Source organism: Poecilia mexicana, unplaced genomic scaffold (genome assembly GCF_051168715.1).
Source record: "Poecilia mexicana isolate PSO_F unplaced genomic scaffold, ASM5116871v1 scaffold_21, whole genome shotgun sequence".
NCBI classification, from domain to species: Eukaryota; Metazoa; Chordata; class Actinopteri; order Cyprinodontiformes; family Poeciliidae; genus Poecilia; species Poecilia mexicana.
In genome coordinates, this window is record NW_028263390.1 from 13,258,928 (window position 1) to 13,274,682 (window position 15,755).

A 15,755-nucleotide genomic window follows, 5' to 3' on the forward strand; every position below is an offset into this window, starting at 1 on the left:
TAAATATACAACCTGACTCCTTAAACTCTTGTGATCTAGTTTTTTTCCATGCTAAGGGCTTCCAAAGGAAGAACAGAGAGAAAAGAACCGATGAACTTTGCTTGGACCTCCTACATCTCAAATTGTTTGTATTCTGTTAAAACATATCTGGAAGAAGAGCTTTGATCTAAATAACTGATCTAAATGAAAGTCTCAGAAACTGAATGCCGCATAATCTAAACTTTATCACTGGTATTTGATACAAAATAATTAATAATCCTTGAACTTTTTCCACATTTTGTCACATTAAAGCCTTAAACTATGGTGTATCTTCTTAGAAGAAGGAAGCAAAAGCAGCATGAGGTAGAGCAAAATCATGAATCCAAATTATACTTTTTGAAAGCAGGGTAGCTCATAAAACAATCTTCTTACATCTTATAGAGCATTGTTCAGTCCATCTACAAAAAATGGTAAAAGCTTTTGAAAGCAGCTAACCTACTAGTCATGTAGAGGACAGAGCACACACATTGAAATAAGTCATCGATTTAGATCAGCAAACTTTTTTCAATAGAGTTTTGTCCAGTATGACTTGATATGTTCTTTTTATTGTCTTTCTTTGATTTTTACGAAAGTGTTTTAATGAGAGCATTTTCATTGTTGCTTTAGATCTTGATTTTTATTTCCTGCTTTGTCCTATTTTTGTGCACCACTTTAGGTTTAAGCTCCTGTGTTTCAAATGTGCTTTAGAAACAAAGTGGACTTGGAAACCATCAGTGCAGCATCATGCTGTGGGCATGTTTTCCTTCAGCAAGATCAGAGTTCCTGGAAAAATTTACAAAATACAAGCCTCTAAAGTTTCGAGATGGGGGAGAAGCTCATTTTTAAGCATAGCATCACTAAACACACAGCCAGAGCGACGATGGGATGGTTTACATGAAAGCGTGCGCCATTGGACTTGTCACTGGGGAATCTTTTGCAGGACTTGAACATTGATTTTCACAGATATTCACTATCCAATTTTGCAATGCAGAAAAAGTGTTTTTTTTTTTTTTTGCAGATGTGCAAAGATGTTACAGTCACAATCAAAGAAAAATGTATCTTTAATTTCAGCTTTTTGTAACAATAGCCAAGTAAAAGAATATATAATTTCCTATAACTTCATAATTATGTCCATTTTAATGAACTATTTCATAATTTTTTAGTAACATAATCTCAAGAATCTGGTCGTGGTCAAAATGTTTTCAGAAAAATACAAGGGGTATCAATATTTTAAAAGGGACTTATCAAGTATTTTTCTAAAAAAAAAAACGTTGAATAGTTTCACATGCATTCTCGGTCTAATGTTTGTTTAGGCACAAGATAAGAAGTGTGACCCCCTTCCTCCTCCTGCCATGGCAACTTCAAGGAACCAGAGTTGGAGGAGTAGGTGGGGGGTGACATAGGAGGAGCTAAAATCTAAAGTCCAGGTGGTCTAAAATGCGTAAAAACGCAGCGTAAAAAAAGAGGCCAAAAACACTCACGAAACACACCACCTCGCCGCAGCTCTTTGTTGAGCTGATTTCAGAGGAAAGAGGAGGGGAAAGTGCGGCTTTTTGGATTTGCAGCGGGAGGAAGACCCGAAACAATTGGACGCGTTGCGGTGGTGCTGCGCTGCGACACAAAACCAGAAAAGCAAACGGGCACTAAACGGAGCGGTGTAAACTTTTTCCTCTGTTGTGCCGAACTCGACAGTTGCCTTACCTGGAAATTTTTAGGCTACTCCTGTCAGCGACAAGTGGAGATATGTTCAAGAAAACCAAGAGTAAAGTACTGGTGGATTATGCGTCAGAGGAAGACGACATGTCCTGGCATTATCATCACTCCTACAAGGTAATGAAACGAACGGAGAGGAAGCAGCGGTCTGAACAATAACCTCATTAACGCAACTGGTTCCTTTGTTGCTGCTTTAAAGCAGTTCAGCCAGTTATATTAATATTTTTGTTGTTGTTGTTGTTCCCATTTAAATATATTTTCATCCTTAGATTTAAGAACATGTTCTGAATCTGAAGATCGTTTTGTTTTTAACTTGGTTAAAAGTGAACGTGCAGAGCAGTTATGGGCAGGAAGCAAGAGGAGGTGAACAAGTACCTTGGTCATGTCAGGTCAGCAGAAGATACACTTTTCACGAGTTGAACCCCAAGGCATTTTAATTGGATGAACTGCAGGTGCTTCAGCGAAAATGAAGAAAAAAATTATATATGCGTTGAGATTCTGTGATCTGTCGGTTCAAAGCAAGAATACATTGTTTTAGTGTATTCAATTAATTATTGTAAAAAATATATCTTTACAGGATATCATGTTTACATATTTGGATTTAAACTATTACATTCAATCTGACCTGAGTTTTAAAATTCATGCTTTTTGACAAGTTGATGGTTTTAGTTTTACTAGTTAGACATGGCTATTTGATTCTAAAATGTATAGATTCCAAAACCGGGACAAATTTCCATCATATGCTCCTACGGAAGTCCTTTAAATGTGATGTTAATGTGGTAAACGTGATATGAAGTAAGTGCCTTAGGCTGTGTGGAGCATTCATTAAGATCAGCCTCTCCCCCACCTGTTTCTGCGCAGTTGAAAAAAGTGTCACTTCTTCCTCGGTGGCAGAAAATACAACTTCAGCTCTCCATTGATGTTTATGCTTCAAAGGAGCATAAGCCAACACTTTCATTAGCATAACATGGTCTTAAAAATAGAGTTTGCAAGCTGCCAGTGAGATGTGCTGGTCGTGATGTCATATTGCTAATGGAGGAAGTAAAGAATCTCAAAAGAGGGTAAAGAGGTGGATAATATGTCATAAACAGCTGAGATGCTTGTGTGCTTTTAACTCAGTGTTGCTGATAGCATCAGAAAGCGTTTTTCTCTTTTGCCTCTAGTGATTTTTTTTTTCCTTTTCCAGAAGCATCTGGAAAGTCACTAAAAACAAGACAAAGTTGCTAAGTTGTCAACGCTGGCTGATATTTGCTGGCTTTGATATTAACCTTCAGTTGGCTGAAAACTCTTGAGTGGTGACTCTTTCCCCTGCCTCTTGTTTTAACAGCTTTAAGCTGCAGGATTGGCATGATGGAAGTTTTTCAAACCTTAACCTTTCCAGACTTTGTCACCTTTTCACCTTTAACACAGTGTTTAACCAACAGCATAAGCTAGGATTTGGATTGAAGATATAACCCGGCTGTTTGTTTTTTTTTTTTTTTTTTTGTTGGCAGGTTTTAAGCCTGTTTTTCTTGTTGTGTCTATGTGATGCGATCATGTTCGTGTATCTCAGATGAGCCACAGCTACGTGTTTCTGAGGTCCAAAAAGTCTCTGTATCTGGACTAACCAGCAGCTGGGCTCTGTCTTTTTCTTTTTTAAGGAGGTGATTACGAAGCACACACACAAAATACTCCACACCTAAAAAGGAGGACAGGCCTCCAACAGTCCTGCCACATAGGAAAAAGAAAGATGACATGTTTGTCTTGTGGGAGTCTTGTGTATATAATATATATTTTTTTTTATCTGGTGGAATTTGAAATCGACTTGAATAAAAGTGTGATATTCTTAGGCGCACACTTCTAGCTAGCATTCCAGTTAAAGAGAAAGGAGGTCGTCATTTTCCAGTTCCCTATCTGTCGATGGATTAATCTGTGAAACTCGTATGGGACTTTTTTCTTGGATTAGTTTGCGTCATAACAGTCAAAATAATCTTATCTAATGAACTTTGTGACTTAGAAATTGGCGTAAATAATGCAATAAGTCAAGGTTGTTGGTTTTTTTTGGGGTGGGGGGAGATTTTTTTAAGTAATCTGAGAAAACACTGAGTAATATCAAACTGTTAATAGTTTCAAAATGTAAATCTGACATTTGTTATGTTAATAATCTTTCATCGTCCATTTTTGCTCAATCTTTCCTTCATCCAGCAAAGACGGAGACACGTATTTATCATATTGCAGGAAACTCCATCATGATTCATCATCTTTTTTCAGCTCTTGCTGTGCTGATGTCAACATGTAAAGACCCTTGACTGAACTTTATTGAACTCCCATCCTGGGAATGAACACACGCGCGCGCCCCTCACTTGTGACGTCTGTCCCCGAGTTCAGTTTGTCCTGTGACCATTAGAGTTGCTTGCCTGTCAGCAGCAGTTCTGAGATCAGAGTTAGCGTCAACTCTGACTATGATGTCCTGGGAAAAGTCATCAGGGAGGTCTCCTCGAGTCACCATGGCAGTAAAGTATGTCCACCGGGTCAAGAGGTCGGGTCGTAAAATGTCATAAACACAGCGGAGAGGCGAGCGGCAACCCTGTCAGGGATACAGGATGGAAGTTATGATAACACAGTCTGGAAACGCAGTGTTTTTCCTTCCACTTATTCAAATGAGGAAGCTGTGCGCAGAAATACAAGAATCAAAAGAAGTTTTGAATGTTTTTTTTTCTGTTCTGTAAATTGTTGAAATGGATCACAACTCAAAGATTTTGGGGGTTAAAATAACAACAAAATTCACAATAAGAAGTTGATTATAAAAGGATTCTATATTTTGATAATTTAGTAAATGAGCATTACTGAAACAAAAAATATTCCAATGTTTTAATGAAATAAAGTTGGTTTAGGGATTGGGGATATGAGCCATGAAAAAAGATGGATATGCATAGTAATGTTCAAAAACAATGAAGTTAGATGATTAATGAATTTTTGTTTTGTTTTAGAATGTAATTGGCACTGTAGAACAGAAAAAGTATGAAAACATGTAAGATGACAAAACTTTAGCAAAGTATATTTATACGATCAAAAACCAACTCTCCAAAACTGACATGAAGGTCACATGTGGTATAAATGTAATCCAAAACCTTTTTTTTCTGTTGTTTGTTTTTAAGTTGAAGATTCTGGAAACCTTGCAGCCATCAAGTCTGACTTCATTATTCAATTAGTAGAGGTTTATGACTTTGTTTGCTTACTTTTCTCTCCATCTTAAACTAACAGAAGTATAAATGTATTTATGGTAGTAGTGGTCACCTTTCTTATGTAGTTCACTAATAATCTCTTAGGGCTTATTGTTAAAACCGTCTCGGGGGGAGGGCGATAATTTTGGAAACGGATGGCTTGTTTGTTTTGGATCAGAACTGAACATAGGAGGCAGGCAGGTTCAGACATTGTGTAAAGGGATGAAACACCCTGAGATGGAGAATAAGAAGGAAGATAAAAGGTAAAGTGGGGATAAAACACAGACTCTAAAGACACCATCGTTCTCCTCCTGCCTCCATCCCGCTCTGGGCCATCTGCGCAGCCTCTGCCTGTTTTTCTCCTTCATCACTCACTCTCTATTGAAGTTCAGCTGTAAACCTGAAGAAGGGGAATATTTGCCTTTAGCTTAAAGCGCATTGCACCTCAATACTGAGCGATTCTCTCACAGATCACAAAAGATTACCTTGGAACTGAGCTTAAAGACGACCTCTCATCTGAAGCATTAGGCTTTAGAGGAGGAAAACAGAAGATTAAATAAAGTTAATCTTTTGATGAAGGGAAGAGGGTTAAGTTAAATGAGGATTTGTCTCATCTCCTAAATTCAAGTTAATCTTTTTAAAATTATAAATATACTTTGGTGTTGAGGGAAATAAGCTCATGGTGTTTAAATCGAGGAATCTGTAACTTTGTTTGCTTACACAATCACAGATACTAGCAAAAATAATATTAAAATTGTAATTTGGTGTGAGAACAGGGAACTAAAACAATATGCAATAAGCAAATGTATCTACACCAACATATTTCTTTTGGAAAGAAATTGGTAAGTTATGCAAAATACTTTTGAACTCATTAGTTATTTGCTTGGTACTTGGGTATAGAGGATGCCAAGCCATGACAGTAAAGACAGACGTAGCTTTTGATAGACGTTTATAATGTATGGTTGGGTTGAACACAGGCACAGGCTGTGGGTTTTTCCCCAGAAAAACAAATAATGTTATCTAAGTTGACTTTTTCTGGTCAGTCTTGGTGTAGCTGAGTGTCGACCTGATTAGGTCCATTCAATAAAAAGGCCTCGGTGATGCATACACAAAGCTCATTGTTTGGGTCAGTAAGGCACTTGTAGTTATGGAGATTTCTTCCAGGTGTATGGAACCTGTAACCAGGTACCTAAACAATGGTGTGTTTCCAAAATGTTGAATTAGTCCACACTGTGGTACAGTGTGATTGTGAAACTCTTTTTGTGCCCAGACTTTGGGAATGTGAAGCATTTAAGAACTGTGTGTGTGTGTGTGTGTGTGTGTGTGTTTGTGTTTGATTGTACAGGTGTGTCTTTATGGCCTTTTGAAACATGAAAGTAAAACATATAGATAAAATGAACGTTCATTTCTCCTTTATAAATAGTAAACAAACTTCTGTTGATTCTTGTTGGGGATATTTAACATGCTACTCCCACCATCACCCCTCCCTTCTCCCTCATCTTAAAGTTGCTAATGTCTTTAGGCCTTAACCCTAATCTGTAATCAGTGTGTGTGTTTTCTTTGATCAGCTTCTGTGGCACACACTCAAAAGATCTTGTTCAGACTTGTCCAGCCATCGTTATTCCTCCTTCTCCTCCTCTGCGGTCTTAAATGTTAGACGATTTTGGGGTTTAGACTCTTTTTGAAGAAGTTCTGGCTTTGTTTTAGGAGTCTCGATACTTGACTGCACATCTGATGATTTCTGATGGCCTGCCTTTTAACATTCACTGTCTTTTAATGCCTTGGGTGAGATTCTAAACCAGATTAGTCTTTAAGCACAGCTAATATCAATCAAAATGTTTTTTTTGTGTGTGTGTGTTTCACTTATTTTTTTATATGTTCATCTTATTTGCATTGTTCATTGGAGAATTACTGGAAGAAAACTAAAAATAACTGGTGCAGTTGCAGAGATTTGGACTAATGATAGTAGAAATGGTGTCTAAAAGGCTAGAGTAAATGTAAAGGGTCAATAAAACAAAACAATAATTTGTAAAATGTAAACCATTTTAGTTATTTAAACCGAAAAATGGAACATCACTGGTCAGATTTAGGAAATAATTTTCCCATTAGGACCTTGCTACTTACCTGATTGTCTTTTTGTTTTTAGGACTTGCCTTAAGTTTTTGCAGCATAAGTTCAACAAGGTTTCAGGAACGTTCATCGGGGATTAGGCCCATATTGGCATCTCTCTTGTGTCCCAAAGGTGCTCAGTTGGATTGAGAGCTGGTGGCTCTGGAGGCAGTTGGAGAACAATGAACTCATTGTCATGTGCAGGAAGCAGAGTTTAAGATGATTTGAATTTTGTGATGTGTTGCTTAGTGAACCAAGGGAACAAAAGTGTGGCAAGAAAATATGCCCAGATCATTACACCACCAGCTGCAGCCTCAACCATGAACATCATCTCACAGTGCCTCATGCTTTTCTTTAGCACTTTACTTTGCATTGATTTGTAGGTATTCATCATGAGCTGTTTTAACAGACAAGACATTGGTGCTTTTAACAAATATTTTAAATGAACAATCAAATGAAAACACTATAGAAATTTCAAAAATAAAGATCAGGTTAAAAGGGGAAATCAGTCTAAGCTATCAAACACAATTGAACCAAAAATAATCCTCAAATCCCGACAATGCAGGGTACATGCCCAAGGTGAAGGTTTATTTTCTTTGTCCTTTGTTTTAATCTGCCCTTGGAGCTCGGTGGTTTCCTCATGTCCTCCCCACTCCTCCAGCCGTGCCTCCATCTAGCCCTCTGAAAACTGTGTTTATCTTCCAACAGTTGCCTTCCCTTTCGCAGGAAAATGTGCACGCTCTCCTAAAACAAACAGATGCGCCGTCGTTGCAGCATAAAGTAAATGGCATAAGCTGGTTTGTTGGGTGGCTGTTGGTGTTTTGTCTCTGACTGTGTTTGTCTGTCTGTGTGTGTGTTGCAGGACAAAGACCTGGGAGAGGAAGAGGAGGAGGAGGACGCTGGCACTGCATTAGCCAAGGTACATGGCAACGTCACAGCTGCTTGCACGTTGCAACGTTGAAAACGCACTATCAGCTTCCAAACATGCACGCAGTTCAAACTGTTTTAGCTTTGACAGATGGGCCCTCGAAGATACGGACGAAACATTCGGTCTCTTATCTCTTCACTCACGTCCCTGCAGCATCACCAGCAGACGCAATCTTGCGTTGCCAAAAGGGTCGAAATTTTTTAAAATGACATCAGGGCTGGTAAATTCATGATTTCCAAACTGGGTCAGACGGTGTCTTGTGAGCACACACTGTCCCACAGAGTTAAGGCTGCAGGGTGAGAGAACTGCTGAGGCCGCAGTGTTTATCTGTAAACAAACCAGCTAGCTATCGTCCCTATCTTTGCATATTGTTCTGTTGTTCTTTACCTCCGGCAAACATGTGGTCATAGGTGATGTCATTTACTGGAGGTTTTTTTTTTTTTTTTTACATTGCTGTTGTTTTTAATCACCTTGTCAGTTTTGTTGACTGCATACAGTGTTCTCATATTATCATATTAGGGTACTAAAGTTATCAATGTCCATATTACTGTATGATTACAAGCTGGAGATATCAACAGTTCCTGGCATAAGCTGTTGCTTATGCCAAGAAAACAGATTGAAAACAGATTTTTACACACTGCTTTCGGTCTGTTAGGATCACTAAAATTATTTCTGTTGGCTAAGTGCCGGACATAATTTGACTTTCTTTAGGTGATTTTTTTCTTTTTCCTCTTCTTTAAATCCAAAAGTTTCCACATGTATCCAGTGGAGTACTTTGAAACTCTCTAAATTGGTTAAAATAATTTCACGGTTCTACAACAGCTTGCTGGAGCTCAGGTCCATTCCTCCTGACTCCACTAGTGGTACCTTTTCAGAGCCGCTGCAATGTTGCTGCTCATGCTCTCTATTTTGTGAAGTGAATGGCCAAACATTTCTATTTTAGTTTCATGAGATCCCCACAAAATAAGTTATTTTTCTCCGAGTTATTTCCACGCTGGGATCGGCCTTTTTTTTTTTGATGCTTTTGGAATAATGGCTTCTTCATTGCGTGTCGTTTCATCTCATGTCCATATAAAAATGTCCATATAAAACTTGTTTCGCTGGAAATAATGACTCTTTCTCACCTCCTTCTCGGTCTGTAGTGCAAAGAGTGGGAGAAAAACAATTCTCTCTCAACATTTATAATGAAACGTTGACCAGTTTGTTTTGCAGAGACGGAACAACACAACACAGGGAAAAAGAAAAAAAGAAAGGACATGTCTTAGGAAACAAAGTAGCACACAAGGACGTAAGCACACTATAAAGAAAGTCAGGAAGGAAAGAAGGAAGTAAAAAGGAAAGGAGATGGAAGGAAAGACAATTTATAGATAATTGGATAATCAGTAAAATCTGTAAAATGACAGTGGTCCATCTTTTGATTTTCTAAACATATCCAGAGTGGGAAAATACTGAGCTTGAGATTCCAGACTTTTCCAGCTGCATAGGAACCCTGATTTCATCCCCGTGCCTTTTAAAGGTTTTATTTCTGATGCATTTTGACAAACACGTCTGCCTCCCTCTGAGCAGGTGATTGTCTCTCATCGCCCAGTTCGTGAGAGATGCGTATCGTCTCATATTCTGTGCTGACAGCGAGTCCTCACCCAGAGGTGTGGTTGTCCGCATGCGTGAAGATTGACTGCAAGTCAAACACGGGGTGCCACGTTGTCTCTGAACTCTGGCCTGCTGCCGCATTTTGCCTCCAGCTCCTAAGTGCAACCCTCGTTGGAAGCACATATTTGATGATGTGTCCTGTTGGTGAGGTGGAGGGGGTAGTTGGCCGGAGAAGGGAAGGAAATGCAGCATTCTTTTGAGGAGCTGCGTTCTTTTGGACTGGAACAATTGCTGCGGAGGAAAAACAAAGCCGAAAATAGCCGCCGGCTGTTTGGTTGGTGTGAATGGCTATAACTCTTAAATGCTTAGTTGTTTTATGCTCGCACTTGGACAGAGAAAGTGGTCATGGAGTCCAGGAAGAGGTTGTGGGTTGAAAGGACTTTAATTCCTCAGTGCTTACAAGATAATTATTTGGGCTTTTGTTTCAAAAAGGGTTTCAAAATAGTGACTTTTTTTTTTTTTTTTACTGATGAAAAATCTACACAGTGGCAACATTTGTGTAAACATATACATATTGACATTTTTCACATATCATATCACAACCACAAACTTTTTGGGTATTGAAGTATTCTTTTTTTTAATTTGAGAAATGGATGCTTTCATTTTTGTTGTGCATTTGAATCTACGGCAGCTGAAGTCTTATCGATGTCTCTACTCGCGTCGCTCTTCCAGAGATAAGTTTTTGCCTCTTTGCCACAGAACTTCAGATCGGTCATCCTGGGTGGAGAGCATTAATCAACACGAGTTGTTTTCAACCATTTCAAGCCATTGTCCCAGATATTGTTGTGATAAATGATAATTTTGTTGTTTTGAAACCATTTCTAAATAATATATTGGTAATGGCATAACCCTCTCAAAGAATGATGAGCCTTAATTTTGTACAGAACGCTCCACCCTAGAATTGGAAGACATTTTAAATATCCAACACAAAACATAACTACCAAAAATTAGAAATAAAAAGGAAGTAACCACCAAACACAGCTGAAACCATAAAAAATGGATTATTATGTCTCTGTAAACAAAATTGCCCGTAACAAATTGTTAATGTAAATTATCAAGCTCATTTTAATTCATTTATTAGTTGATTAATTGCTTTTTGTGACAGGATTAGCTCCATTCACATCAGTTTTAGCAAAAATACATTAGTTTATGGTTGTGACTTAATAAGATATGAAAATGAAGAATATTTTAGCAAGGCACAATAGCTGCAGCATTTTTAATGGTGCTTCCTCTGCATTTTGAGTGCATTGACTCCACAGTGTCAGTCATCGTGTATTCCAAAATGTCAAGTTTTAAATAATGGCAGAAAATACCACTAAAAGGATAATTATGTACGCATAAATCTGTGATGGTCATTGTCTTCAAATTCAGCGTTTGTAGACCTGCTACGGAGAAAATATTTCGATTAATAAGACGTCAGTCCTGACATATTGTTTCAAAATCCAAATGCTGATTTGCGTCGCCAAACACATCTACAGCTGTTTGACTCGTATCGTAAAAAATAAAACTGAGTATTTGAAAAATGCGTAGCGCCTCCCTCGGCTTTCATGTCGCAAATCTGGTAAATAAAAGCTGGATTGTCTGTGGAGCTGCAGGTAATTCGCCCACAGCAAATCAAGGAGCTCCTTTCGGCCGGCGACATGGACAGAGAGTAGTTTAGCCACTGTATGTGCAAGCATGCGAGTGGAATTCAGCTGCGCACACATTCACGTCCAATAAGAAGGACCCCCCTGACCCCCTGTGGTTTTGGCATATTTGGTTCCTTTGCTTCAGAGCTCAAACTGCTGAAGAGAAGCTTTATTCTACTGAAGAAACAAATTGGTGCGAAACAATAGAGGCAGGACAGAAACCTGGTCCTGAAGGAGCTTAGACTGAGAGGTTAAATATTTATTTCAGGATATGTTAATCATGGAAGTGAGAGGTTCCTCGTTTCTTCGTCAATAAGAAGAAGAACACGAGCAGAATCTTCTGTTCTCGGACGCGCTGAACAAATGTTAAGCACGCGGGGCCTGTTTACTGGTGGACGTTTGTTTAATCTTGGCTGCAGCGTTCTGAAGCCTTATCCGGTGACGGAGCTGATTGAAGGTGTCTCTGTTTGGTTTGAGGAAGGAATGCCTTCTTGGGACAAACAAGCCGTTTGCTTGTTGTAGCGGCTGAGGCAACTTCCTGTCCAGAACATGAACGGATCTACATTGTGCACCTTGTTTAGAGTTTTAACCTGACCTCAGAATAATGAAACGACAGGAGCGGTTTAAAGAGGTTAAACCCATTAATCAAATATTCCTTTCTGCACTGAGGGAGCAGGCCGGCACGGATGTGAGGAGGAGGAGGAGGAGGAGTATAGGGCGAGACCTTGACAGCTGAGATTAGGAGTTCTCCATTGGCAAGAAAGGAAGTCAAAACTTTGCTTCATCTTTGCTGATAAGGAATGTATGAAACGCAGGAAGGAATTCTGATGCGAAGTAGATCAGGGGTTTTCTCCCACTGGAACGCACTCATAAAGCTTCACCAAGTATTTTCCAAAATATGAGCAACTGTCAGGCTGAACGAATGGCTCTTCCTTTGCATTCCTATCATGGTTTAACCAACATATCTCTGCAAAATAAGGCAATAGTGACAACTAACATTCAACACATGGGGATTGTAAATGTTTTTTTTTTTTTTTTTGCTGTGATGTTTAACATCAAATCTCCTTTTTTCTCATTCATTTTGTTTTTTTGTCAGGAGGCAAAGGTGAAAAAGATAATGTCAAAGAAGGAGAGGAAGGAGAAAAAGATGCTGTCCTCTAAGGATGACGAGCACTTGTTGCTGTCCGGGGTGAAGGCGGCAGAGCGCAAAATGTGAGTTTGTGATTGTAATTTCTTAATTGTGACAAACTGAGTAAACTTCAATAACACTTTCATTTATGCTTTTTCTTTTTGGTAATTTTTAACAAATAGTTTTCCAGCATTCTTAAAGGTCTTCCACAGTTAGTTTGGATTTTAGCACCCCTTTTTCTTTACCTGACCATGACAAAATAAACTGCTGTAGAAGAAAGAGAAAAAAATCTCTTTTATACACTGGATTGAAAATGAGCTAAAAAATCAGCCAAAGTCTATTTTCAAACATTGACAGGTTTTCAGAAAGGCAGGACAACAACTGATGAAAACTCTTTAAAAATACTACATACTACATTCCTACATGTTATAAATTATGACAAAAACTGTGGATTAATAGCAATAATTATGATGTTCCCTAAAAATATATTTACATCATCTATAGCCACTAAAGAGCAAAAGATGGCTCATTAAATTATATATGCAAAAACAACTCGTAATTCATTGCATTCTTACTCATTTACAAAAATGAGCATAAAAGAATGTATTCAGGATATTGTCAGTATATCAGTCATTACTGCCCAAGTGTCAGGAGCAAAAGCATTTACAGTTTCCACTTCAAAAAACAGAGTCACACCCAACCACTTGGATGTGTTTCCATGTAAGCCCTTTGCAAGACGTTATCTTTCAGACCTGCTGAGGAAGTGGAACATGTATGAACAGGAAAACCTTTATTAATGACCTTGTTGTGACAAACATAAAGGAATTTCTCCATAATGGCCCAGTGTGTGGGGGGGAACACTCCGGTCTCCAGTGTTGAAATCTCCGATAAACACCGGTTCCTCGAGTCGGTAGCTTCTATTTATGGTGACAATACAGGCGGTCCACAAAGTTCCCTCTAACTTCACGTTTTGACCTCTCTCCCTTCCTCTGTTTCTTCAAAGGTCCAACAAAAAGCTCAAGGAAGGTGAGAAGGAGAAGAAGGACAAGCCGGAAAAGGGGCACTGTTTCTGGGACAGTGTTACGATGACGATGAGGCAAATCTCGCCTGCCAAAAAACTGGAGAAGATGGAGGGCTGGGAGCCGCCACGGTTGGCAATTGTGTCTGAGATTGTGCCTGACGAAGCCCTCATTGAGAACGGTCAGAACGGGGAGTCGGCGTTGTCCCTTCCCCCCGACTCCTTAAGCGTTCCCTTGGAAATTCCTTCGTGGGGTGGCCAGGGCTTTGAGGAGGACTCCTCTCGCTATGCCAACCTGACGGACTCCAATGACCCAGCAGCTGCAGTGAGGTGGACGTCCCGTGCCAAGGTCAAGCTGGCTGGCATCAGCAGAATGAGCAGAGGGATCGCATCAGAGAGCCCTTGGGCAGGATTTAAACAGTAGCATTGTTTTGCTCAGTAGACAATCTGTACCAGATTTCTGCCTCTTTCTAGTTTAACTCCAGAAGGAAAACATAATGCTAGAGACTGTCACACAAGAGGCAGTGCCTTAAATTGCTATACCAGTAGTGGCCAGTAGGTGCCAGGATTTCTTATTCTCCTACTTGTGTCTGTAGAGAGCATTAAAGGGCATATAGTGGACCCCCAGCCCCTCTCCCCGGCATTCAAGGGTGTTTTCTGCCGGCAAATGCTCTAAAAAAGCCGATAACCGCCTTTTCTAACTGTTCAAACACAAAATATACCTTAATATGCATTAGTGCGCACAGTGGAAACCATCTTAGCACTAATACAGAGGCCAACATCTACAGTTTTCAGTAAATACTGAACCACAAATGGTTGCGGGTCCACTGTATATCATAATTTTTACAACTTTTCCTTTTTAATTTTGTTCATGTCTGCACCTGATGAAAGTTATTTTCATGTCTGAAATCAGAAGTAAGTACTTAAAAGCAGTAAGAATAAAGAAACCGAGCACAGGGCGTCTAAGAATGCATGTGCATCTGGAGGGTCATCATCCAGATGTTGGACTGCCTGTCTGTTGTAGAGAGTATAGCTTCAAAAGTTTTTTTTTTTTTTTTTTTTTTTAATCAGAAAATGCTTTAAAAAAACCCAATAGAAATCCAAACTGTGATTTATTTGTGGTTCATACTTTTAATATTTGTAGGTCTTCTGTTTCTTTAATGTGGTATTGTCTTTTAACTTTTCCCTAAAATGCTAAGTTTATTTCACTACAAAATATCTTAGTCACTTTATTCATTCATTTTAAACAGTGTGGTGTTGGTCCTTCAGAGGGACATGATGGTTACAGCCAAAAAAAAAAAAACTCCAACTAGGCCTCCCACTTAGCTAGCAATCTGTTGTTAATGGCATCATATTGCCAGGAAGCTATTACATGAAGGAAATGAGTTTTTGTTTTTTTTTAAGGACTTTTGTTTGTGAATCACTTTCAAATGCTAAATCTGTTGAAATGAAAGCCTTAATCTACTGTCCGTTTTCGTTTCTGGAATGCGCAATTTTTTGCCAGCAGGCGAGAAGATAATTTCTCGCTCCGAGACAATCAAATATTATGCAAGCTTGTTGTACTACTGAGAGTTTATGTAGCTAGTTTTTACATCCTTTCTTTACAAATGCGGCACCCTGAAACTGTCTGGAGCCTTAATTTAAAAGCTCAGAAATGGGTTGTGCAATCATAAAAAAACAAACAAAAAAAAATAATCATATTTTGAAACAACTGTGTGTGTGTGTGTGTGTCTTTGAAGTTAAGCAAATCAATAACCATGCCAAAGGTGGTTGGATATGTTTTCTCATCTCAAGTTCTGGAGCTGTATTAGAGGTAGAGATCACACCACTAGTGATTATGCAATGTTCCCTCACAGTATGGATAAAGTTAACCCTTCTTTCCTCCTTGTGTCATTGCTTTATTTCTTCATCATATACTTCCTTCTTTCTTCCCTCTTTTGCTCATATCATCCAAATCTCTCACTTCTATCCTTCACACTTATGACCTCCTTCTGTTATTCCTTGTGTCTATGTCCTTTCCTTCTGAGGGTCCTTTGTTCTTCACTGAAGGTTTTGGTTCTTTAAGGCTTTCTACATGTCTTCAAATTATAACTGTGGAGGTTGGTGCTTTGTTAAAATGATCATAGAACATTCTTTCTGTCCTTAGTAAAAAAAAAACCAGTTAAGTCTTACAAATTTGGTAAATCTCCACACTCAATCCCACATTTGAGGAAAGAACAGAGCCATATTTTACTTGAATCTTTGGGAAAATATACAAAGCTCCACTAAGTTAAAATGCAATTTGACTTTACTGTGTGCCTCTACATAGAATATAAATATCAATTTGCTTTGAATTTCAACACAATGGACTGACTTTAAG

The 15,755-nt window shown here is 38.8% G+C and overlaps 1 protein-coding gene across 1 annotated transcript; it reads left to right on the forward strand.

The window, feature by feature from the left end:
* Positions 1-909: 909 nt before the first annotated feature.
* si:ch211-225h24.2 (testis development-related protein) lies at positions 910-15,278 on the forward strand. The gene is made up of 4 exons (XM_014967830.2): positions 910-1,848; positions 7,906-7,962; positions 12,346-12,461; positions 13,382-15,278. Exons 1-4 carry the CDS (start codon positions 1,762-1,764, stop codon positions 13,818-13,820), a joined length of 699 nt encoding a protein of 232 aa, XP_014823316.1. The 5' UTR covers positions 910-1,761; the 3' UTR covers positions 13,821-15,278.
* The last annotated feature ends 477 nt before the right edge of the window (positions 15,279-15,755 follow it).